This window comes from Meles meles, chromosome 5 (genome assembly GCF_922984935.1).
Source record: "Meles meles chromosome 5, mMelMel3.1 paternal haplotype, whole genome shotgun sequence".
NCBI lineage: Eukaryota > Metazoa > Chordata > Mammalia > Carnivora > Mustelidae > Meles > Meles meles.
Genome location: NC_060070.1, coordinates 22,940,257 through 22,965,856, shown reverse-complemented (window position 1 = coordinate 22,965,856; position 25,600 = coordinate 22,940,257). Strand labels below are relative to the sequence as shown.

Here is a 25,600-nt window from a genome sequence, read left to right as displayed (position 1 = left end):
TAAATAAATAAATCTTTAAAAAAAAAAAAGAAAAAGAGCGTAAAGTGGTCCTGAGATGAAAACGTTTGAGAACCTAATGACTTAGAATGTTTGACCATTTATGTCAGAATGCAGCACCGAGGCAAACAAAACATTTCTACGTAACAGCCTTGCTCAGTCCTTGCCAATAGAATGAGATCCCTGACTGGCTGAAGAAATGTTTATTTTCTGGGTTTTTTTTTTTTTATTATTGTTTCAGAAATCAAGGAAGCAAATCTTTTCTTTTTAAATGTTTCTATCAAAAAATGACTTGAACCTCTTAGGATACTTTCAGATCCAAATACCGGAACACCTAACTCAGCTGGTTTAAATGATAAGGTGATTTAAAATTTCATGTCACTGAAGGCTCACAGATCGGGCAGACCCCAGACTTGACTGGTTGAGGAGAAGCGTCAGTTTCTTTCCATCTCTCTGCTCTCCCTTCCTCAGTGTTACCTCATCCTCAAAGTGGCAGCAAGATGGCTGGAACACGTCCAGGTGCCATCGTCAGACACGGTAGTGCTAAAGTGAGAAGAGGGATGTTTCCCCTGTATTTCCTCCAGAGCAGCAGGGAGCTCCCGAACCCGCTGAGCAGACTTTTTCTCGTGCCTCAGTGGCCAGGATTGGGTCACATCTAGTCCTTAACTGTGTCACTGCCAAGGATTGTAGGTTGTGGATTAAAACAATCATTTTGGGGGAGCCAGATATGAGGAAGTCATCTATAATGACTTAGTTATTCAAAACAAAACAAGATCCTTTGGGCCTTTCAGTTAACTGGAAATCCACTTGCACAGATGCCCAGTAAGAGAGGCCGCGCAAATCTGTGGAGACTGTTCTAAGCCTGAGAACCAGGAGCCCTGCCGTCTGGTCGCACATCTGACACTCCTGGGCTCTGAATCCCCTGTCACGGCCTTACCTCCTCATCTGTCAAAGGAGGGCTCGGGCTAGCGCACTAGTTCTGAGACCCTCTGGTTCACTGGTTCCTTCATTCACTCCCTCACTCTTCCATTCAGTGGTATTTATAGAGTGCTTGCTCCGTGACGGAAGTCACAGGGGGCGACATCCACCAGACCGTGGCCTGTTTAACCACAACCATCTGCTCTTCCTCCCGCTCTACACACACAATGAGAGCCCCAAGGGGAGTCAGATCCAAACTGGGTTTTTTTTCTCATAGAATAAATTGTTTAAGGCCCTGGGCAAAGAGCCCGTGCTGCAAAGCTCATTAGCGGATAGTGACATCACGAGAGTTCTCTCTCCTCTTATTAAAATGTAAAATCTATCCAGAAATGGGAACTGAGAGCCACAGTCATATTTTGACAGAGATGGGTCTTTGTCTCAGAGAAGCTGCCCCTGGGCCCGGCTGGCTGGATCGCTGAGGTTCCCTCAGTCTCAGGATGGCTGTGAGGCGGGGAGCAGGCGTGCAGAGAACAGAAGGACAGTCATGAGAAATGAGACTGTGTTCTTGGAATACTCAAGGGCACTCTTACATTTTATTTTTCAGATAAGATGTCAGAAAGGTTTTACTGTTTTAAACCAAGTTGCTAAAATTTTGCAGGTCTTTCTCAGATGCTGTGTGGGTCCATTTTTCACGTCATATGAAGTGTTGAGATAGCTGCGAGTATTTATCTGGGAGAAGAGGATTTGGAGTCACGTGATCATTCCCTCAAGTGATATTTGAGTCACTGTCAGGTGAAGCAGGGCTTCTTAAAGTTGCTTTAGGGACTAATATAGAAGGTATTGGTAATATAGAAGGAAGAAGATCTCGGATCACTGTAGAGAGAATCTTTCCAACACACTGAGCTCTCAGCCATGACCTGGAAACAGTCCACTATGAGAAGTCGTGAGTTCTACCATCACTGCAAGTGCTCAGGCAGAGGCTGGATAACCTTCTGCCAACCATGTTGTGAAGAGTTTCTTTTTTTTTTTTTTTTTTTTCATTTTATTTATTTTTTCAGCGTAACAGTATTCATTCTTTTTGCACAACACCCAGTGCTCCATGCAAAACGTGCCCTCCCCATTACCCACCACCTGTTCCCCCAACCTCCCACCCCTGACCCTTCAAAACCCTCAGGTTGCCCCAACCTCCCACCCCTGACCCTTCAAAACCCTCAGGTTGTTTTTCAGAGTACATAGTCTCTTATGGTTCGCCTCCCCTCCCCAATGTCCATAGCCCGCTCCCCCTCTCCCAATCCCACCTCCCCCCAGCAACCCCCAGTTTGTTTTGTGAGATTAAGAGTCATTTATGGTTTGTCTCCCTCCCAATCCCATCTTGTTTCATTTACTCTTCTCCTATCCCCCTACCCCCCCATGTTGCTTCTCCATGTCCTCATATCAGGGAGATCATATGATAGTTGTCTTTCTCCGATTGACTTATTTGATCTGAGTGTGGACAAGGTGACTTGGTAGGAATGTCATCTCTTAGATTCTGTAATTATCATACCTGTGAGACCTGTGATGGCTTGAGATCAATAGCAGTTTGAAAAAGAAAGCAGGTGATTCATTTACTCACCAAATATTTATTGAGCACCTACTATGTGTTCGACACTGTTCTAGACACTGGAGACAAAGAACAAGACTGGCAAGACACTCGGGCACTGGTGTTCTGGGTTGACAGACAAGCACTGAATGAATAAATGAATAAGTAAAACCGTTTGCTGTTAGGATATATGCTCTGAAAAACACAAGCCAGCATGATGGGAGAGAAAGATTAGAGCAGGTAAGGGTGGCGATCTCTTTTAGATTAGGTTTGGAGGGCAGGTCTCTTGGACGAATTAACCCATGAGTGGAGATTGGAATGCAGACGAGGCATCTGCCCTGGGATGACTGGGGAAGAATGTTTGAAGCAGAGAGGTCATGCATGGGAGAGCAGAGTAGGAACAAGCTTGGCAGGTTTGAGAAGCAGGCAGAAGGCTGAGTGAGAGGCCAGAAGGATGTGTATGGGAGGGAGTGGGCATAGGTAGGGGCCAGATCTCACAGGAGCTCCCACAAGAGCTTAGGGTTCCTCTGTCCATTGGGAAGCCATTGCAAGGTTTTCAGTAGAGGGGTGTGCTCCAGTTCACACCTGTTAAAGATGACTCTGCTTTCTTTTTTGGAGGGTGAATTGTAGGGGGCAAGGATACAGGCAAAGAGGAAAAAAAGGAAACTCAAGAGAAATGTGGTTTCACAGAAGCCAAGAGAAGAAAATGTCTCGAAAAGGAGGGAGTGGGCAGCAGTGTTGAAGACAGAAAAATCAGCAGGAAAGTTATTGATGGCCTTGATGAGCAAATGTCTTCGGGTGGTAGCTTTGCAAACCCACTTAGAGTGAGTTTAGAGAAAAACGGGGAGTGCGTAAGAGGACATGGGGAATAGAAACCATTCTTTCAAAAAATGCTGTGAAGGAATACACAGAAATAGGAACATATCTGGAGGGGAATGTGAAATCAAGGGATTGTTTCTTAGATCAGCTTATTCAGACAGCTTCTCTGTGTATTGATGGAAGGGGGTCTACAGAGAGGCAGATATTAGGGACGCTGGAAGAAGAGAGGTGATTGCAGGAGAGAGATCCTCGAAAGGGCATTGTGTTTTATATTTTTATTGAAATCCATAGTTTCATTATCTTTGATATTGATTAGTTTATTAGGCTATTCTTGTATTACATTGAGCCATATGAAATTAGCAATATTCACCTATAATTTTTGACCTACAAAAATTACCATCATGCAATTCCACCTATAGTAGAATTAGAATTTTCTCTCTTAGACACTTAAATTTCTGTCATAGGTCTTTATAATTTATATACATTTTTAATATGAAAACAATCTCAAAGTTACCTAAAAGTTGCAATTACAGAAGAATGTCCCAAACCATTTGAGAGTAAGTTTCAGGCCTGATGTTCTCTCACTCTCTAGCATTCGAGTGGATATTTCCTATAAATAAGAACATTCTCCAACAAAATCACAATTTACAATCTAGTAAAATCAGGAAATGAACATCAATACATTGCTACCAACTAATCCCCTGGTCCCGTTCAAGTTTTTGCCAATTGTCCCAGTAATGTCCTTAATCCCAAAAGGACCTTGTTTCCCATCTCACACTGCATTTAGTTGTCATGTTGCCTTAGTCTCTCTCACTCTGGAACACTTCCCCCTTCTTCCTTGATTTTCATGACCTTGACACTTTGATAGATACAGGCCAGTTATTTTGTAGTATAGCCAAAGATTTGGGTTTGTCATGATTATCTTCAGGTTATGAACCTTTGGCAGTATGATAGTCAACCTTCAAACTGGCCCCAGCTCCTGTTATCCTCACCCTTATGTTGGCCCCATCTTCCTGTCATCCCCACCCCAAAGATCAACCGGACTTGGTCTTTGTGACCCAGAGCATATAGCAGAAATGATTAAGTTATGACATGCTCTTGGATCACGTGCTCTGTGTGAAGCAAGCCTCCATGTCATGAGCAGCCCTAAGCATAGGCCTGCATGGCCACTGAAGCATCTACCCAACAGCCAGGAGGCCTCCCAACAATGTTGAGTGAGCTTGGAAGTGGATTCTCCAACCCCGGTTAAACCTTGAGTTGACTGTCCCCCTAGCTGACTATCTGACTTTAACCACAATCATCTAAGCCCCAGAAACTAGGACTTAGTAAATGTTTATTGACTGAGGGTACAAAATGAGTACATGCTGGAGTATCACAAAAGTGATGGTGGGTTCTTTCCATTGCATCCTATCAGGTGGCACACAATTTCAATTTGCCTCATTGCTAAGGATCTTTATTTCCATCCCTTGGTTAAATCATCCGGGCTTTTCCCCTGTGAAGTTGATCTTTTTTCTTTTAATTGATGAATATTTTGTGGGAGATACTTTGAAACTCTGTAAATATCCTGTTCTTTATCAAACTTACCACTTTTTCAGTTATTTCTCTCAGTATGAGGTCTTGGCTTCCTATTTTATTAAATAGGGTGTAATCTGTTACTGTCCTTATTTATTTTGATGCTCAAATTGTCCCAAGTTTTACCTGAGCCCCTTCAACCTGGCTCCTGTGTTCTTTGGATATGTCCTCATCATTCTTTGAACACTTCCCTTGATTTCTGGCACAAGATGTTCTAAGCTCATCATGTTCTTTGCCTGCCCCAGCCCTGAGATCAGTCATTTCTCCAAGGATCCCTGGTTCTTTTTAATGGAAAATGGTTTAAAAGCCAAGGTCTGGGCACTGGGTGTGTCTGTTGCTATTAAGGTGTTGCTGCTCTCAGACCCACTCAAAAGACATGCCCACATTTGCATATGTATCTATGTAAATATGTGTAGACATATGTGTAAATACAGAATTGTGCACAAATATACATATATGTATATACAAGTATGCACTACACATGTTTCATATATAATACAAGTGTATATATATATATATATATATAAATACAGTAAATTTAAATATACATATATTTAAATCTCTGAGTTCATGTTGATACCTCTAATTGTAGGGTATCCAGAGTTTCTGTCCTTCTCTCTCGTTCCATATTAAGAATCCCTTTCTTCAACAGTAAGAAACTTGGCTCCTGTTACCCTTAGTGTGTTTATTTATATGATTTATCCCTCTGATATGATCAGTCTCCTATCACCATTACATCTACCCCTGACCCTATACGAACACCTTCCATTTGGGCTCCGACTTCCATTGCGGTGGTACCTACCCTCATGAATGGCCTCCTCAACCCCTTGGGCCCCAGGCCACCCCTCCCCATGGATACCCATACCTTCCTCTCCCTGCTCAGGTCCTAACATACCACCTCAGGCTGCTCCTACATGTGGATACCCTCCTCACCCACTCAGGCCTTAACCCCTCAACCTGTCCTCTGTAGAGATGCCCTCCTTATCCTGCTTGGGCTCTGATTCCCCACTTCGAGCCTTCCCTCCCAATGTGGATGCCCTGTTACCCCACTTGGGCTCAAACACCTACAGGCTGTTACAGGCTGCCTCTCCTTGCTCTGCCCCATCTAATGGTTTTAGAGCTGACTCGTTCAGGGGAGGAAGGGGAAGAGCAGGGCTTTATGATTTTATAAAGGGTGTCATTCTGAAAGGGCCATTCTCTCCCTCCATAGATGAGTTGTGAATTTCTTCTGTAGTGCTAGGTTCCAAATTTCTGACAACCCCAGAATATCTTGGGAAACTTATTGGAATACAAATACCAAAGCAAACAAGAGACAACAATAAAAATGGAACAAACAAAATGTCCCTAGAAAATGGTTAAATAGATTATAGGGAAGCATTCACTTTTCATTTTTGGACTTTTGGTTATTCTTTAAATTTTCTACATATATACTTTTATGTACATTAATAATACTAACAGACTATGGGCCTTGCTTTATGATTTTCTATATCAAAGCCATAATTAGCATTATTATTTTTTAAAGATATGCAAAATACAGAAGTTAAGACCCTATTGGTCGAGATTCTGATTCAGTACAACTGGGCTAGAGCTGGGAATCTGTGTTCTCTGAAATTCTCCAGTTGAATGTAATGATCAGCCAGGTTGGGGAGCCCCTGCTCCGTAGGAGTTCTCTGAGCAGCTGTCCGCATGTCCACTGGGCAGTGCACCCAACATTCCATCACAGGTGAACATTGACAGAGACAAAGCCATAGGAGTCTTTCAGGAATCTCAGGACTGTTAGGTTTTGTTTTGAAGGCTCATGATCCATCTGATACCTCCTTCCAAAGGACCATTTTCTCTGATTCTCCTTGTTAGTGAAGGATGGCTCTGAAAAGAGGTAGGCTAAGTACTCTTCAGAACTATCAAGGCCATCAAAGACAAGGAAAATCAACTGTCACCCCCAAGAAGAAACCAAGGTGACATGACTAAATGTAATGGATCTTGAATGGGACCCTGGACCAGGAAAAGAGCACGTCTGGACTTCAGCTAATAATAACGTGTCACTATCAGTTCATTAATGGCAACAGATGTCCCAGACTCATGGAAGGTGTGAATGATCAGGGAAACTAGGTGTGGCTATATGGGAACTCTCTTGACTCTGCACAATGATTCTACAAGTCTCAAGAGGTTCTAAAATAAAAAGTTGATTAGAAAAAAAAGATGCAGGGTACAAGAAATGTATTGATGTGACATAGCAAACTCAGTGGTAGCATTTGGTAAATCGATCAGGTAAGTATATCCGAATGGGCTTGAAGAGTGTAAGTTGGGTGTCATCGTCTCTGGGAGGGAGAAAAGACACATGACCATTTCTGTAACCCATTGGCCTGAGTTTTCAGGAGGGACAGGCCACTGCTGCTGCTGTTCCAGGAAATCTGAGGACCGAAAAGACAGATTGTTCCCAGAGGTCTCTGTCATGCCTGATGGATGACCGGTTGCCCCAGGGGAGAGTTTCGGGCCTGCATGCAGGCAGGGAAGGGCTGACTCTGAGAGGTGTAGTTATGTTCTTTGCCCTTTGAGAACAGCTGTTACATGCTTGATATGCACCCTATCCTTTGGTGGCAGGACAGTCCCAGTGCTACGCAGGAGAACCAGCCCCTGTTGCCTGTGGTGCAAAGCCAAGTGTGCTCTCATTATACAACAGCTGAAATGTTCAACTTATAGCCTGTAGAACAATGCAGCCAAATGTCACTGGCTGCTCGTCTGGTGTTTGTCACAAAACAGAGCCGAAATAGAGGGAAAACTGCATTTCTTTTTGTACTAAGATAGATAATGTGTCTTCTAAATGGGAGGGAAACCATACAGTTTATAAATTGCATCCTAAATTGGCTTTTACATAGTTTAGATCTGAGACTCATCCTCCTTCATTTCTCTGAACCCAAACACTTTTTAAAAACACAAATGACATTTTTATTTGATAGTTCTCCAAGAGAATGTACAGTGGCATGGTGCCATACATGGACAAATAAAAATGTCAATGGATATGGCCGAAACATAGAAAGTACTAGCATTGCTGCTCATTGGTGTGCTGGCGGCAGACTGTCCCTTCTGTCCCCTCGGGCAGAAAGTATACCCATGCCTGAGTGCTGGAAGTATCCCCTTCCCTCCAGGACCATCTCAGAACAATGCTCACGTGGAAAGGCTGGCTGACTGCCCCTTGGTAAAGGAAGAGAGAGCCAGAGCTGTTTCATTTTTGTTCTGCAACAAAAAGCTATTCTGCTGGTCAGAGATCAGTTGCGAAAACATAATCCATTTCACGTAGAGTAAACCAGAAGTGATTTGTTACAGGGTTTGAAGTGACTTTCAGAATTACTGGAGGGGTGAAGAAAAATTTCTAGACTGAGCTTTTAAGAAACAACACGCCTCAGAGTGGCTTCTGCATTTGCCCTAATCAGGAAGCTGTCCCAAGTAGCTGCCGGGTGCCACACCAACCACCTCAGCTCTCACCAGGAAGCTGCCATCCCCGCCACCAACTCAAGAATGTGTTGCCTTTGTGGCCGCCTGTTGAACTGATATCCAGTAGCTCGCTTCTTTCCATATGACATGGTTTTAAATAAAAGTCTCCTGTGAGTACAAGTGCTGAGTAAAACCTAAACCACATTTTGAACCCAAATTACAAAGGGAGTCTGCAATTTTTTGCAGGTTTTTTTTTTTTTTTTTTTTTCACTTTTCAGCCCCACACACTTGAAGGGGAGTTCAGGTAGATATTGGAGAATCTAAATGCTGTTATCCGTCACAGTCTACTCGATAAGCCACCCAGGTATCCATGCCTACTCCTGTGCTATCCGCAGAGCCCACTCCTTCCCCCAATGCCCACCATCTCTAGGTTCTGTGCAGCTGTCTTTATCGGGTCCAGATGAGGCTTCTCATAATCTACTGACCTATATACAAAAAAACTACCTGTCTGCTCCCTATGTACAATGGTTGCAAAGGAAAATAAACACTCAGAAAGGGAGAAAATAGGAAACATACGACTGCCGTGGGAGTCTCCTGCCAAAGGGAGAAAATAGGAAACATACGACTCCCATTAGGCAAGAATGGTGAAGGCACCCTGCTCAGATAGCGGGGGAAGGTCCTTGGGCAGCTCTCTGGAAAGACTGCCTTGTCCACTAAGCCCCGTGGCCCAAATCTAACCGATCTACTAGCCATCTCCCACCCACTACAATAAAAGAATAGCTGATTTTCCTAACTCCGCTTGGACTGCTGCCACTCTGGAGGCCCAGCCTCATCAGCCAAGTGCGGGTGAACCACAAGACGAAGGGCTCCACCGCCTTCTGCCTACGTCCCCCAAGTCTCTGAATCACTGAACAGCTACCACATCTGGACATCTGCAGTGCGCAGCTGTCTCAGAGGAGAGCAAGTCCTGACCGAGTAGAAGCGGGAATCTAGCTGGAGAAGACTTTCTCCCAGAGCAGCCCTGGATGGTCAGAGCTGTCGCGACAGGGTCTCTGCTTTGGCAGCAGGGACAGGATAGCCACACAGGCAGTGATGCGTCAGATTTAGGGATCAGCTTTGGAGATAGATGAAAAATATTCTTTTAAAAATAGTTTTACGTAGGGGTGCCTGGGTGACTCAGTTGGTTAAGAGTCTGACTCCTGATTTTGGCTCAGGTCATGATCTCAGGATCCTGAGATCCAGCCCCGCGTCAGACTCCGCTGCCCTGGGCGTGGAGCCTGCTTAATATTCTCTCTCCCTCTCCCCCTTCCCCCGCCTCTAAAAATACAGCTATGCCCACTTGGTTCTGGGAGGAAGACAGCAACAACATAGTTTTAAACTCTGAATCCTCACATAAAACTGAACAACCAGGTAGCAAAACCAAATACCCATAGGCATTTACCTCAAAACTGTGAGAAGATGTCCCTAAATACAAGGTCCCTAATACAAGCAGGCGGTGGTCTAAGGGCCACCAGGCTTGCATCGTATCCCTGTTTGTACAAGAGGAAGGAGCAGGGAAGGAACAACAGGGTATTCGACACACGTGAATAGTGAACAGGAACGCATGGGGGCCAGTTGGAGCACAGCAGCCGAAACCAGGAGGGGCTTTACCTGATGCAGTACCAGCTCAGTGCGAAGGTTTCTGGGCAGATTCTGAGAGGAGCGTGGCCAGTCTGTTTTGAAACCAACCACCAAAGCTCCCTCCAGGTCAGGGGACCCATCCGACTCCCCATGGAGTCAAAATTGAGCAGGACAATGACAGGAGATGTGAAGGAAAGAGAAGCAGAGAAAGGGGGAGAGGTGCAAGGCCTCCGGGAAAGCTGTGTGCCGTGGCTTTGAGTACATCACAGAAGCAATCCAAGAGGGAGTTCTGTCAAGTCAGTCAGATTTTCTTCTACACCTTCTAAAGGTTCAGGAAAACTCATTTTGCATAATGAGCATCAGAAAACTATCAAGATTCCACACCATATAAGGTGACGAGAAGAACAGGAGAAGACAGGGGAGGGCTTTTTCCCTGCAGACTGTGAAAGCATGCCAGGAAGACATCAGCAAAAGAGATCAAAACTGAAGCGTGCTGTTTCAAAACGCGCTTAAAATACAAAACTTAAAAATGCAAAAAGAAATGAAAAAAAACCCCACAAAGATTTAAGAGAAAGTGTCAGATACTGGCAATAGGCAAAGAAGATTTACTAGGGATATGAAAAGTCTTGAAGAAGAAAAATAAAGCAAGGGAACAACAACAACAAAAATACTAGGGGTGCGTGGGTGGCTCTGTCAGTTAAGCATCTGACTCTTGGTTTTGGCTCAGGTCATGGTCTCAGGGTCATGGGATCAAGCCCCATGTGGGGCTCTGCTCTCAGCAGGGAATCTATTTGTCTCTCTCCCTCTCCCTCTGCCCCTCCTCACCCTCCACTTTCTCTGTCACCAAAATTAATAAATAAATCTTAGCAAAAAGTTTACTAAAAACTGTAACGCAAAAAAAAAAAAAAAACCTTCTGAAATAACTATTTAAAACTTTATATCGAGGGGCACCTGCATGGCTCAGTGGGTTAAGCCTCTGCCTTCGGCTCAGGTCATGATCCTAGGGTCCTGGGATCGAGCCCCGCATCAGGCTCTCAGCTTGGCAGGCAGCCTGCTTCCTCCTCTCTCTCTGCCTGCTTCTCTGCCTACTTGTGATCTCTGTCAAATAAATAAATAAAATCTTAAAAAAAAACAAACTACATATTGAGACCACATACCACATACATGTGAATGTGTGGTATATGAACACCACATACATGTGAATGGTGATCCAGAATGATACAGTATAGTAAGTAAACTAGACTTTAAAGGGAAAAAAAATCCTTTAGCTATCTAAACCAAAGGAAAGACTTGTAAGGGAAAAATAATTAGATCATCCTCAGACTTTTTACATGGGGAACTCATTATATCAAAAAAAAAAAAAAAAGGAGTAATAGGGAAAGAAATGTGAGCTGAAGGTATTATTTCCAAATCTTCTAACTATGAAAGCAGAGACAAACTGTTACAAGTAAGAACTCAGCATAGTGTTCCCATGAGGCCTTCCTGTGGGATGCAGTAGAGAAGGAACTTGAAACAATCAAAATGACTGGAAAAGCAGTGACATAAAGACCACTGTGAGTTATAAACTTATAGAATCAAAGTGCAGGTTAAAAGAGGGAAAGTACAGTATGTGAACAAATGGAGAGGTACTGTGGAAGGGACAGGCAGAGTGTCTTCGGGAATCATATTGGTGGCAATAGTTAATTGTAATTCCAATGCTGATATAGGTTCAATATGGGGTACATGAAGTACATAATTACGGGCCGTTCTAATTCTGTCATCCTCTTCGTCCCTGAGAAGCAGGAAAAATGTATAAGCACATGCATGCACACATACAGTGGCCCCAGAACAAGGAGAATCCCCAGTACCCACATGGTGGTCTTGAAATACCAATTCTCCCACTAAAAGGAGCCAGAGCTCTGGGAGAAATAGCTGATTCCAGGTCAGTGTCAGGAAATGGACAAAAGGATCCTGGAGCATCTTGTCAATCTAGATAGCAAGAAAGCCATTAAAAATTGCTGGAGTCATACCAAGAGGACTCAGGAATGAATTTGAAGAGACTCCCACTGGACAAGGATGGGATAATTTGAACTTCAATAATTGCAGTGGAATGGAACTCATCGAATATGTTTAAATCCATGAGTTTATAATTTAAAAAAAAAATTCTGATCACTTTGGAAGGGCTATAGGGAACCATTTCATTATCCAGAAAACTGGAAAATAAAGGGAAAAAGAATCAAGTATATGACACTTTGAATCGTATGAATTATACCACTGGTTAATCAAATAAGAGGTGAGGGAAAGCATCCTTAAAAAGAAAAAAAAAACAGAGTTTCAACTAATTAATGAAAAAGAAATAGCATGGGCAATCCCCAGTGTTAACAGATACAGGCATTGAGCATTATTGGCTGTTAACATCAAAAGAGATAAGCAACTTAGTCCCGCCCTCCTGATGAACCAGCACACCACCGCCTCCAGACTTGCCAAAGCAAGAGAAGCAAATTCTCACCAAGCTTCTGGATGCACTTGCTGACTTGCAGAAATATAAAGGACAGAGGAACATTTTGAACTGCATTATAAATACGCAGTCAGCAAAATCTAGGCTGAGAGAAGCTCTACAACCTGGGTATTTCGATCGATTAATTGTAAGGTCTAGAGATGCACATTTGAATGAAAAACTCATTTTTAAAAGCACAAGGAAGTGATTACTATACCAGTCGGGATAATAGCTACTATGGTTTTGACGGGAATGGGGCACATGGAAGGGATTTAGCTGCCGAAATTTCTGTTTCTTGACCCAGGTGGTGTCCACTTTGTAATATTTCTATGTGTCTGTTTTGTGTGGCTTCCTGTATCTGTGTTTTATTTTGCAATAAAAGTGTGAAATGCATCCACAATTCTGAAACACAGTAGTTTTTCCATTGTAAATATTGGGTAAACATTGTTAATTTTTTTAAGTTTGACATAAAAATCACTTTTAATTTAAGGCAGAGATGTAATGTCACCAAAAACGTTACCCCAATAAATCTGTAACAGCCTCTAAGATGTATATTACATTGATTCTTTTCTATATAACAATATAAAAAAGTCTCATTTTAAGAGCAAGGTGTTCCAGCCCTAAGAAATAGTATATGTTACAGTATGTTTTCTAGATTTCCTGGCTCCATTGCCCCGGAGGCTCATCAGCTGTCCTTTTGTTCCAGGATCTGTGCGTTGTAAAGGTCCGTAAAATGGACATGGTAAAAATGAGTTCACATGGGCTCATTCGAAGGACGTTATTTTGTGGGGAGCATTGGAATATACGGATTGCCCTTTCCACAGCAATGTGTTCAAAGCCTACATATATGTATATAATGTATGTAAGCACAAATATGTATTATATTTTAGTGTATATGAGCACTGATCCGTATTATATGTAAATATTTTATCTGTATATGTAACATGTTTGTGTGTAAACATATGCTATTTCTTCATGTAATGGATCTGGTGAAAAATGACAAATGAATCTTCCAAAGATAGAGTTTAGCAGCCTTAGACGTGACGAGTACATATGGTAGAAGGCAGATAAGTGTTTGAGAAACACCCAAGAAGGGTTTTGCTGTCTTTGTGCTCTCTCCATTCCCCAAACGCCACCTGCTCTTCTGTCAAAATCTTCAAAGACCTACTCTGCTTTGTGGAGTCAAGGTTCCTTAGTGCTGAGCCTTTGAAGGGCCCCATATACACGCCCAGCAGCCTGCGTCTCTGGTGTGTGAGGTTATACCCTTTACGTCCCACCAGCAGAGATTATATTCTTTGCTTCCTTCTTATCACCGCTTTTTGCTTTTGTGGTGGGTTGTTTAAAGACTGGCATTATTGTCCTCCTCTCCTTAATGAATTTGAACCTGCCTATGGGATTTCCAACCTCGCTTTCAGTGTCTCTGCTGGAGGACAGCCCAATCATCTTGTTATAATAACAGCTATTAAAAGGATTTGGAAATGTTTGCACATAAAGAAATCAGATTTGTTCATTATTCTGTGACATGCTCATTAGCTTTCAGTGGCATAATAAGGCTGAAATAATTGGGCTTTGTTAGAGATCATATATTAGATTCATAGCATTTTAAAAAAAGATTTATTTATTTGAGAGAGAGCGTGTGCATGCACAAGCAAGAGGAGGGGCAGAGGAAGAGAAGCAGACTCCCCACTAAGCATGGAGCACAATGTAGGGCTCGATCACCTGACCCTGAGATCACAATCTGAGCCAAAATCAGGAGTCAGAGGCTTAACTGACTGAGCCACCCACGGGCCCCATAGATTCATAGCATTTTGTGTGTTAATATAGACTTGTTGTCTTTTAGTAGGAATAAAAAGGAAATTAATTTCTTTACCTTGATAACATTTAGAATCTCATCAGCAGTATGAACATGGTTCGATTTCCCATTACATGGGTTAGCACTTGCCCCTCAAGCCCATCACCTTCACTCTGTGGTATCACATATATATACCCAAAGACATGTGGAAGTATCCTAGAGGGGCAAGGCAGCAAATGACGAGAGCTTACCCATATTTCTGGTGTTGAAATTAGCACGACAGGTATGTAAAAGTGAATGTAGGCGTGTAGGCTGTGCCTGCTTTCTTGGACCCCAGAATAGAGGGGTATATTTTGCCTTTTGTTGTATTAGAGGTGATTTGAAGATTTACACATTCTTCTTGATTTCAGCCCATGTAGTAACTTTGTTAATCTGCATGAGTCGCTGTTTTCTCACCTCTCAAGGATAAGGACCCACTCCTTCTGCCTCACCGTTGTTTTTTGGGTAACTTTGATGGCTTTATCCCACTAGAAGGCACTCCAGCTTGCCCTCAGTTTATTTGTCCACTTATGGGTTATCTGAAGAAAGAAACTGAAAAGAAAGCTTCTGATGGGAAACCCTAGCTGCCCTATCATCTCAAGTAACCCAAATCACACTAAATTCAGGTTCTGAATTTAGAAACCCAATATTCCTTAACCAGGAATTCATTCATTCATTCATTCAATGAATAACTTTGAGCACTTACCATATGCCAGGTGCTCTTCTGGCCATTGGAGATAAAGAGGTGATCAAAATGGTGTTCATATTCCTGGTAAGTATATAAATACATGAATAAAAGATCAGAGAGTGATAAATGCCATACAAAAATATATTAGGGTAATGAGCTTAGAAAGACCTAAAATTAGCCAGAATTTGTGAGGAAAAAATAATAGGGAAGAGGTTTGAAAACATTCCATCCCATAGATCTTTCTGTGACGATGGAAATATTCTATATCTATACTGTGTCCAACAGTGGCCATTCGCTCCGTGTGGCTGTCAGACACTTGAAATGGGACCTGTGCTACTGAGGAGCTAATTTTAAATTTCATTTAATTTTAATTAAATTTAAATAGCCACATGTGGCTAATGGCCACCATATTGGATGAATGCGTTTTGAGAGCCACATTTTTCTAATTTTTTAGAAATTATTTTCTAAATATTTTTTTATTCTATTATTTTCTATTTCTATTTAATTTAATCTTACTTAATAATAATTAAATAATTTACTATTAAGTATAATTTAATATTATTAATATTGGTAATTTAATATTATTTCTAGTATTCTCTAAAAGTAATTATAAGACCTGAAGAAAGACAAATAGACTAATAATCAAGAACTGGTGATTTTAAGGCATTTGCTAAGGTTTTACTCCACTGAGACCAGAGCACCTCAGCAATTTGAACCTGCCCTTGTGATAGTTTCTCTCGGAAAGCAGAGGAAATAATGAAAGAAATGAACTAATGATCAGTTATGACCAACAAAGAATCATTTGGTTGATTCTGTGAAAGAAACAGAAAACTGGGAGTTTGGGATAGCAACAGATGGGAAAGAGATTCTGTGACCAGAACCATCACAGAAATTTCTGGAAGTGCCAAATGGGGTCTAATATATGCCAAAATGCTAATCATGGGGAAAATAGAAGATTTTAACAGATGCACAAATATCACGTGTATAGTATTGTTGAAATTATACAAATATGGTCCCGTTTTTCTGTCACCAGCCACAAATTACTAGGATGTAACTAAATTAAGACATTTCAGTTTGACCAATTAAATATTTCCTTGTCCTATCAACCTGTTTATCGAGTATTCGGTATGTGTTAGGAAAAAAGCCTCAATAGGAGTTGAACTTTAAAAGGGACTCAAACGTTAGTTCTGCAGCCAAGAGTAAGATAGGATTATTATCAGACATGGTCATATTATAACCAAGCGAGTAATACCACATTTAAGAAAGAGCATAAAAAGGCATCAATAAGTATGTTCTTTAAAAACATGTGGTGTGTCTTCTGAATTTCTGCCTGAAGTGTTTCTCTTCTGTGAACGGGAACTGCAGCGGAGGCCAAGTGTCATTGGTCCCTGGTGTTTGAGCACACTGAGCAGTCTGGGTTAAGCATCCCGTAAATGAACTGGCACATATATTACTTTAAATAAGACCGTAACATTCCTTGAGGGGAAATACAGAGCTCTTCTTTGAAGATGGAACTAGCTTCCGTAGATAAAAAGAAATGAACCCACACATTGGTAATTATAATCTTTTATGTCCAGAAATACTACTGGGAACTACTTGAACTAGGAGCAGGAGATCTTGTCGCTTTGGGGCCTGTGAGGAGAAGTTAAAAACAAAATTCCCTCTGTTTATGGTCAGGAGAGAAAAGTGGAACCATTTTTTCCACCATGAAAATGCAGTAATAAGCCAGATTTCTCGACTGGAATGAGGAAAGGAAAGTAGTTTCACAATTTCCACCTCATTTAGTGTTTAAATACTGGTCTTTTTTGTCTAGAAACAGATGCCATGGAAGCCAATAAAGACTGTTCCATGTAGTATTGAAAGCATTACTGGGTTATCCATCTCTCTCCGATACCCTCAGAGACACGGTGCTGACCAGCAGCCCCCTGTGAGGGTCTTGGATGTTTTTTTATTTCTTTCCCACCTTGGAAATGTGTAAGCTCATGGAGAAATCAGATCTATCTCCTCCTGAGGAAATGTGTGGTGTCTAGTATATTTACAATTAAATGTCGAATTATGATTCTTGATGGAGGGTTAGCGGTAGTATATCATTTGAAAAGAGAGTTGTTTCCAAGTGTTCGATGCTGCTGACTGACCACAAATAAGATCTTCTTTAGCATTTTAGATACATTTTGGTCTTCTTAGACGGAAGAGTCTCAAACTTTGGCAAGTGTCAGAATCACGGGCCCTGCTAACCATCTCAGTAGGTCTGGAGTAGGGCCTGAGAATTTATATTTCTAGCAAGTTCCCTGGTGGTGCTGATGCACCACACTTGGAGAGCCACTGCCTTAAGACCGTGGGGAGCTCATTGTCACTGGGTTCTTGACAACTGAGTAAAACAAAGAAACAAAAGTTTCTCTATGAATCGGTTTCTTCCTCCTCATTTTTCTGATTATGCCAATGATATTGGGTATCTCTGAAGTGTCTTTCTGGCCCCAACCCAGTAATAAGCATTCTAATATTACAACTTTGTTGTTTAACATAGACTTTGAATCTAGAAGAATAGAAAGGACAAGGGGGATGGTTGGTGCATTTTCTGACTCCCTGTGTTGTTTTGAAACCATAGTAAAATGGTGCTGGAACCCTAAACCCACCTTCTAGTCAATCGGATGTCATTTCAAGCTGATGTCTGGCTTTTCATATTGAGTGTGGTAATGGTCTCCATGCTTCCACGTGGCCGTGAGGCAGTTAACCAAGAAGTAGGGTGAGGACTCCTGGTTGATTTACTGGTCAGAAAGCAGAGGCCCTGGGTGGAAGTGGCTGATCTTCGGCCCCATCCGAGGGTGCCCTGGCCCCACATCCACAGGCTTGTGCCCAGCCTCCATGACATTCCACAGCTGGCCCACCTGCATAATCAGCTGAGGTCTCTGAAGGGTCAGTCAATGCCTTGGTCATTTCCTCTTTCTAAACCCCTGAAGGTTGAGTACCCAGACGGTATCTTCCTACATCTATCAAATGTCTGGTGTGATTTCTGCCAGAGAAGTCGTCACTAATGCACAGACAGTTCTGGGCAGAGGTCTGGCCTCAAAGACAGGACAGAAACCATTAGCCCCATTTTTAAATTGACCTTAAATATCTCCTCTGTAACATGGAGGGCCTAATCCCTATGCTTCCTGCCTCCAGGATGAGTGTGAAAATTAAGTAAGATCATATACATAAAAGAGATTTGAGAAGGGGAAGACACAGACCGGTGTAGATGGTGGGGTTCAGGCATAGTGGCTGTCTATGACTGGTTCTTTGATGACAATCTCTAAAAACCCTAATGGAGTCTTCATTTCAAAGGTTCAGGTGAAAAGGGGTTTGCTCCTGAATATTAGCTACCATTAAAGAATTTTAGCATTTCAGTGTGAATTATGTGAATGACTGGAGAGTTGCTATGTTTTTGTGAGGTAAGATTGAGGAGAAGAGTTCGTATTATTAATCATCCTAATTGTTCACCATTACAGTGTGTTCTCCACAGACCTCAGGATAACTGTCACTTGTGTGTTTTGAAGAAAGCTCTGCCGCTAGGCTGGAGGCCAGATTGAGGTTCAGACATCTCAGGATGTCTTTTACCTTTGTCTTTCATTTTTTTTTTTTTTTGAGTAAATCATTTTCCTTTGGTTTTTATTTACTTAAAGGTCACATTCTAAGATTGTGTGAAATTATTTAAGTGCTTTAAAAAATAGGAGTATTTCACAAACCATATACCAAATTTGAGTTGAAATGTGTGCTCCTGAGGTGAAAACAATTGAGGCTGGTTTTCCAGAAAGAATGTTCCATCTCCAGTTCTGTTTTATTTTCATGGATTTTAATACATCTCCAGCCATGGCAGTATGTGTTAGCATTCCAGGGAAAGACAAGGCACGCTGTTTTCTGGGTAAGAAAGACCCCCCCCATTTGATGGTAATGTGTCCTAGGAGGGTGGGGCATTACTGTACAACTCCTGTCTTCTACTGTGTGTCCTCACTTCCCAATGTCTTTTGAAGTGTTGACATCCCAAGTCCAGACCTAGCTGGAGCTGAGGCCCAATTCTGCTCCTGCCAGCAGAGCAACTCCCCCAGCTGCAGGACCCCCAGCTAATCAAACCGCCAGGCATCCAGAATGCCTTCCTGATGGGCTTCTGGAACAGTGGGCATAGCTAGGGTCCAGCCCAGCAGAATAGATTCTTTGGATCTTCTCTCTCTGTGTTACCTTGATGCCCTGGTGTAGGAAGTGCCCCCCACCTCACGGCACCAGCCCTGGGGTATGTGATGGAGTGTGTTGTCATTGTACACCGGTCCCTCATGGCACCATTTTTTGTGGACTGTCCTCCCCATCAGTGGACCCTTCTTGACCCTCCATTCACATTCTACACATATGCGCACTCTGCATCACACCTGACTTGGCTGACTGACTCATCCCTTGAGGGCCTGCTGGCAGCTAAGGATGGAATAACTAGTAGGTGCTCCGTCTTCAATGATTAAAGGTTGTGTCAGACACCAAACCTCATTTTGACAAGGCCCTTCTGGAGACAGCACCTTCCCCAGTGGGTAGAAGGAAATTCCACACATGAAGTTAGGCTGGGTGGTTGGGAATAGAGGGTATTTTTGAATAAAGAGATTCTTGGGTGCTTTTCAGTACCCCAGAAAGGAAGGAAGCTGGATCTGACAGACCCACAATCTCTCAGCAAAAGCCTGAGGCCAGATGTGTTTCAGAATTCACAGTTTTGGGGTATTAGCATAACAGGATGGTACATCCCCAGTGTGATCTGAGGACTTGTCTGGTAATGAAACACATTAATATTCACATGAAGTGAAATGAGTATTGTGGGTTCAGGTTAGGATACACCACCAAATGAATTTCAGCTGGGTCACGTTTTACCATCCAAGTAACATTTGGTCATTAAAGCTTTTAGGATTTCAGAATTACAGATAAAGAATTATGCTCCTGTAATTATTAATCATAGTTGACATTTACTGAGCACTTACATTGTGCCAGGCGTTATGCTAAGGGAGCCCTTTATACATATAAACTCATCTGCTCTTCTTCTCCACGTGAGGAAGGAATTCATATCTCTTACTTCATGGATTCCTCCTAAATCTTCCTTTTAAAAACTATAATTGTTAGAACTAATAAACGAATTCAGTAAAGTTGCAGGATACAAAATTAATATACCAAAACCAAAACAAAAAAACCACTGAGTTCCTATGATGTATCAAGGAGCAAAAAACGTACAGCCCCCACCTAAATTTACTCCGGTCGCGTGAGGGAGGCATGTGGGTGCACACACATAGGTGTGCCTGGGGGCTGCAGGAACAGAGGAGGGGTGCCTACCTAGCCTGTGCTTCAGGGAAGATTCCCTGCACAGTTGCTGGGCCAGCTCTGTCCTGTGGGCAGGAGAGGAAGCCAGCTTAGGGGTAAAGGGGAGGTCACTACCACCACTTATTACTGTTAAGTACACATGGTCATCAAGGTCAGCGGCTCTCAAATGCTTTGAGACCATAGCTCCCTTGTAGGTCCTTCACTTTATTCTCTTTAACGTAGCCTTGTCTTCTCTTCCCTTTTGTAGAACACCTATCTCAGCTTTCTCACAAGACAACATCTATGAAGTTCAGCCTCCGAGAGTAGACAGAAAATCTACAGAGATCTTCCAAGCCCACATCCAGGCCAGTCAAGGGATCATGCAGCCCCTTGGCAAAGAAGACACTGCCATGTACCGAGAATACATCAGGAACCGCTACCTGTGAAGAGAGCAGGTCCAACCCATGAGTTGGCTTATGTTGTAATCTGTTTTGTTTCAGAGAGTTAATTTCCTAGGAGTCCTTTACCTCTGAAAGTTTTTCCTTTTTGTAACTGGGCAACTATAAATGATGGGAAATAAAGAAATGATTGAATATATTGCTGTTATTGCCTTTGCTTTTTTTAAAGAAATACTTTGTTTAGAAATGCAGTCAATAGGGGCTCTTGGGTGGCTCAGTCACTTGAACAACTGACTCTTGATTTTGACTCAGGTCATGATCTTGGGGTTGTGAGATCGAGCCCCATGATGGGCTCCATGCTCAGTGCAGAGGCTGCCTGAGATTCTCTTCTCTCTCTCTTTCTCTGCCCCTCGCCCTGCTTGCAATCTCTCTCTGTCTCTCTTTAAAATAAATAATTTTTTAAAATATCACACCATAATTAAGGAAATTAACAGGAATTTGTTGATGCCTACTGTGTACACAGGTACTATGGTAGAGTCTAGGCATATCACAGTAAGCAAAACAGGCCAAAAAGCTCCTCTTTTGTGCAAAATGAAGTCAGAGTGTTTTTCTTTGTAGTCTACGTATTTTTTAAAATTTATTCTGATTTTATGTTAACTTTGTGATTTGATTAAAAAAGTATTATTTTGAAAACTCTTGCTCTTGGGAAATAAATGCTGAAATATTTATGAATAAAGGGACAAGATGTCAACAAAGTGCTCTCTAGTGGTTCAGGAAGAAAGAACAAATGGCGCAAAATATTAATCAGTGGATCTGGGGAAGGGTAAATGGACTTTTTTTGAACAATTCTTACAATTTTTCTATAAATATGAAATTATATCAAAATAAAACTTTAAAAATGTGTTACCCTGCAGAACTTCTGTGGTGTGCAGTTGTGTTACCTGATTTGACCTTTGGTGTCTGGTCAGGGTTGACTCGTCATGTACACGGTTTGCTCACTGTAGAGTCACACGTAACAGGGACAACTTCCTGCCTTTCCTGAAAGTTGGACACAAATGATGTGATCTCATTATGCCTGTGCTTTTTTTTAATAAGTTGTCTCAATTCTCCCTCCTCATAAATAAAATAGAGAAGAAAACCAAGCTGTCTAATGGGAGAAGGAAAACTGACTATCTAAATGACCTTTAAGGGGTCTCCAACCCTGAGAAGCTGGAGTTATGTGGAAGGTTGTCCACTGCAGATAAAAAGTCCCTAATCAGCAGATCTTTTTTTACTGGTATCATTCATAAAACCAGGATTAGAGGATGACAACAGGTGAGAGAAAATTTGTGTTGGCGTGGTCTTGTTATACCACATTAGCTTGCTCTACTGCACGTGGGATCTCTCTCGAGTCTTCCCAAGTCAAAAAAATCACCTCAGATTGTTGGGAAAGTGTCAAGTTATAGCTCAAACCCGGGTCTTCAGTTTAAAATTGATTTTCAACACGTCTTTTGGGAGATCTATCTCCTTATAACGAGAATGAAGTCTTTGTGAAGATCTAGAATCTAGGTCTTCTTTCGTAACCTTCTTCAGCTATGAAGGAAGGCTCACAATGCTTCCTTTGGTATGTTGTGAAATTTGGAGGGAACATATGTGAAACATGTAGCCACGATTCCTGGTACATAAATGACACTCAGAGAATGGGTAGTTTCCGTGTGCAGTGGTGGTGGTTGGTGATGGTGGCGCAGTGTTCTCAGTATAAGGCAGTGGCTTAAACATGATTAACATGGTTTTCAACATGACAAATGAACATTGTTTTGACATAACAAAGATGGTAGCTGAACTATTAATTTTGTCATTCAGATTACTTCCTCTTTAGCTGTATAGGGAAGTACAAATTGATACCGAAGTAGATACAACATTTAATCTCTTGAAAGAGCTTATTGACCTCAAGGAGCATGTAAATGAAGTGAATGTATCTATGAAAACACTCAAAAGCGAATATGTGCAAGAGAGTAGAGAAGGCTGCTCTAATTTTTAGACCCAAAGAGAAGAAACCTGTACTGATTAAGAGCATGAGCTGGGACCCTTGTCACTTACAAGTAATCTCGACGCCTCGATTTTCTCATCTAGTATAGAGTGTGGTTGAAAGAAGTGAGAAAACACCTATAAATCATCTGGAATGGTGTCTGTCGCATAGCAAATACTCAGGAAACGTTCGCTCGATAAGATCACCGATAATGTGTGCTTGCCACTACTTCCTTACCTGGTGCCAAGCATCATCTCAGAGCAAGACCACATCTGCACTGTCACCTAAAACAGAGAAGCCTTCCTACGTCACTTTGGCATTGTTCATTTTAATTTAGATCAAGCAATATGAATGAACCATGAAACAGTGCATCAGAAATTGAAATATCAGCAAACAATGAGGACATTCTATGAAATAAATTCTGTTGACCATGTTATCATACCTGAGAGCAAAGTAAAAACATCCACGTCACAATTGAGTGTCAACTTCTTAGGCGTGTGTGTGTGTGAGATGGTGGGGGACGTGCTTTCTTAAAGCCGCTTGGTATAAATCTACACACCAGAAGAAGCTAGGTCTTATTTTGGGAAACCGAAAGGTGCTTTGGTCTGAGTTTTTCCCGCTCACTCATGGCTGCCATGCCATAGAGAAGGCTGGAAGCATCCATGGCACAAATGACTGGGCATGCAAAATCGTTCTGCAGTCGTGAGGCAAAATCTGTATGACTGTTAACATTAAACTCAGAGGAGTTTAATTTTAGATGTTGGTGGATCCAAATTGAAATTGTTTTATGTGAATTCCATTTCTCCACAGAAAAACAATTCCTGTCAGAATTTAAATCGATTGGATTCTTCCATGTGCATAATAAGTCAGTTGTCGCTTGAAGAAGAGATTCCAACGTCGTTGGGTTTCAGCAGATAGAGAGTTCAAAAATCACTCTGTATTTTATTATATGTTTCACAGTAAAGCTTTATTTTCCCAATTCATGAGTTTTCTCCTTCCTAGAATTTACCAGCTGCCGAGTCCAGAAGTGTTTTCTCCTTGTGGGAAACGACCTGTCTCACCGTTGTCCTCACGTGTGCCATTAGGGCTGGCTGGTCTGGGTAAATCACTTAGAGTAGCCAGAGAAGGCAAAGCTGCCCTAGATTACCATTTCTTGCAAATCACATTTTCCTCTTTTGTTATCGGTTTCAAGATGCATTCCCTTTTTCTGGTTTGTCCCTGGCATTTTGTATTTGTTCTGCTGAGACCTGTACCGCCTCTCAGAATCTCTCCTGCCTGACAAACGACAGAGCTAACTGTTGATTGTGATAGTTAAATGAATCCTGCATTGAAGGGAAAATGATCTATTTTACTTCCTTATTGAGACTTAATTCGCTCCCTTTGGAAGAGGTGATAGATGACTCTGGAAACTGCACGTGTTCTGACGTGCTCCTAGCAGAGGTCAGGCTTCTCTATCTACGTGCACATGAGCAGCTTTCCTCAATAGACTCTCGAGTCCCCTTTTCATTTTCAGAATCTGGAGGGCCATTTACTCATAATGAACAGCGAGCTACTGTTTAACTCTTGGTACCCCCACACAAAATAGTTTATGGGTTCATTTCTTCAGGACATTTGTCTGAGTGGACTGCCAACGTGATGGCCATCCAACTGGGAAGCAAAAACTAGAGCCTCCATCATTGAAGAAGGCTTTTCATAAAGAAAATCACAAAACCAAGCCACTGGTATCCGTTTATAGAGGGGGAAAAAAAAGGAATGAGAAATGGGATTTGCTAAACCAGGCAGCGGCCAAGATGCTGATCAAGGTGTCAAGCCATGTTGACAGAAGAGGGTCACAAATCCTGTTGCCCCAAGGTTAATCACAGAGACAAGGAAAGTGCCCCCATCTGTATTTTCATGGCTGCTGAAAGGTAAATCATTCCAGCTGTCCCCGAATAATCATCATTTTTTTTCCTTTTACAGTGAGAATTACAATTTAAATACAGAGTTTTCTTCTCTTCCCTGTCTCTCTCTTCCCCCCTCCATCATTGTACTTTAGAGATGATTGGGTTGATGATAACATTGACCATCTCGTCCCAAGGTGGCAGAATGGCTAAGGCAGGTGCATCCCAAAGTTCTGGCAGTCAGGGAAGAGGGCTGTCATGACATCTTCTCTCGTGACTAAAGATAGATAGGGTTCTGGAGGATTTCCTCTGGGGAGGGAGTGCAGACAGATCTGTGTGTGGAGCTCTCTGGCTTCGCTTAGAAGACATTTCTGGAAGTATATGGAGGAAGGAAGAAGGTTTGTGTGTGTGTGTGCTGGGCAGCTAGGATTCGAGTGTGTGCGACACAGTCCCTCTTCTGAGGAGTACCTCACCACGCCTCCCGCTACCATCCCTCCCTCTGCCCCAGAGTCAGGTCAGGGCAGGAGAGTGAGAGGAAAGTCCTCTCCTCTGCCACTTTTCTTCTGGAATTTGCTGAGTACCAGCAGTGTGCTTGGAGCCAGGCTAGCTGCTGGAGTTTACTGAGTTAAGAGGTGAAGAAAAAAAAACTGTTCCTTGCCCCGAGGAGCCCTCAGCATAGAGGGAAAGACAGATGTGTAAACAATCTCACACAAAATGGTTTCTCAAGATCACTGCTCAGCACAAAGCCGCTGGGGGCCTGAGGAGGGTGTGACTAGCTCTACAGGGTAATGAGAGAAATTTTTACTGAGCTTGATTTTAAGAGCATGCGTGGAAACCTGACGAGGAGGGATAGCAGAGAAGGCATTCAAAAGAAGAAGAAGAAAGAGGTCCACCTATTTGGGGGGCCAGAGTTATTTGGCATTGCTGGGCAGAGAGATGGTGGTGAGGAAGGTGGTAGGAACAAAAAGGTCGGGAAAAAAGTTGGAAAGATAGGTCAGGTGAGATTGTGGAGGACCTGATGGGCTAATGCAGTGGTTCTCAAACTTTTTGCTCTCAGAAACCCATTACAATTTTAAAAATT

General features: G+C 42.3%; 1 protein-coding gene across 3 annotated transcripts in view; it reads left to right on the top strand.

Moving 5' to 3' along the window:
• Positions 1–20,824, top strand: part of FIG4 (FIG4 phosphoinositide 5-phosphatase) — a 131,892-nt gene extending 111,068 nt beyond the window's left edge. For 2 of the 3 annotated variants that reach the window (XM_046005695.1, XM_046005698.1), the window contains one exon: positions 20,502–20,824. In XM_046005695.1, coding sequence (XP_045861651.1) covers positions 20,502–20,679 — 178 coding nt within the window. In that variant the 3' untranslated portion in view covers positions 20,680–20,824. Of the gene's footprint in view, positions 1–1,573; positions 1,916–20,501 lie in introns of those variants that run through there. The other variant, XM_046005697.1, reaches the window with a different exon arrangement.
• The last annotated feature ends 4,776 nt before the right edge of the window (positions 20,825–25,600 follow it).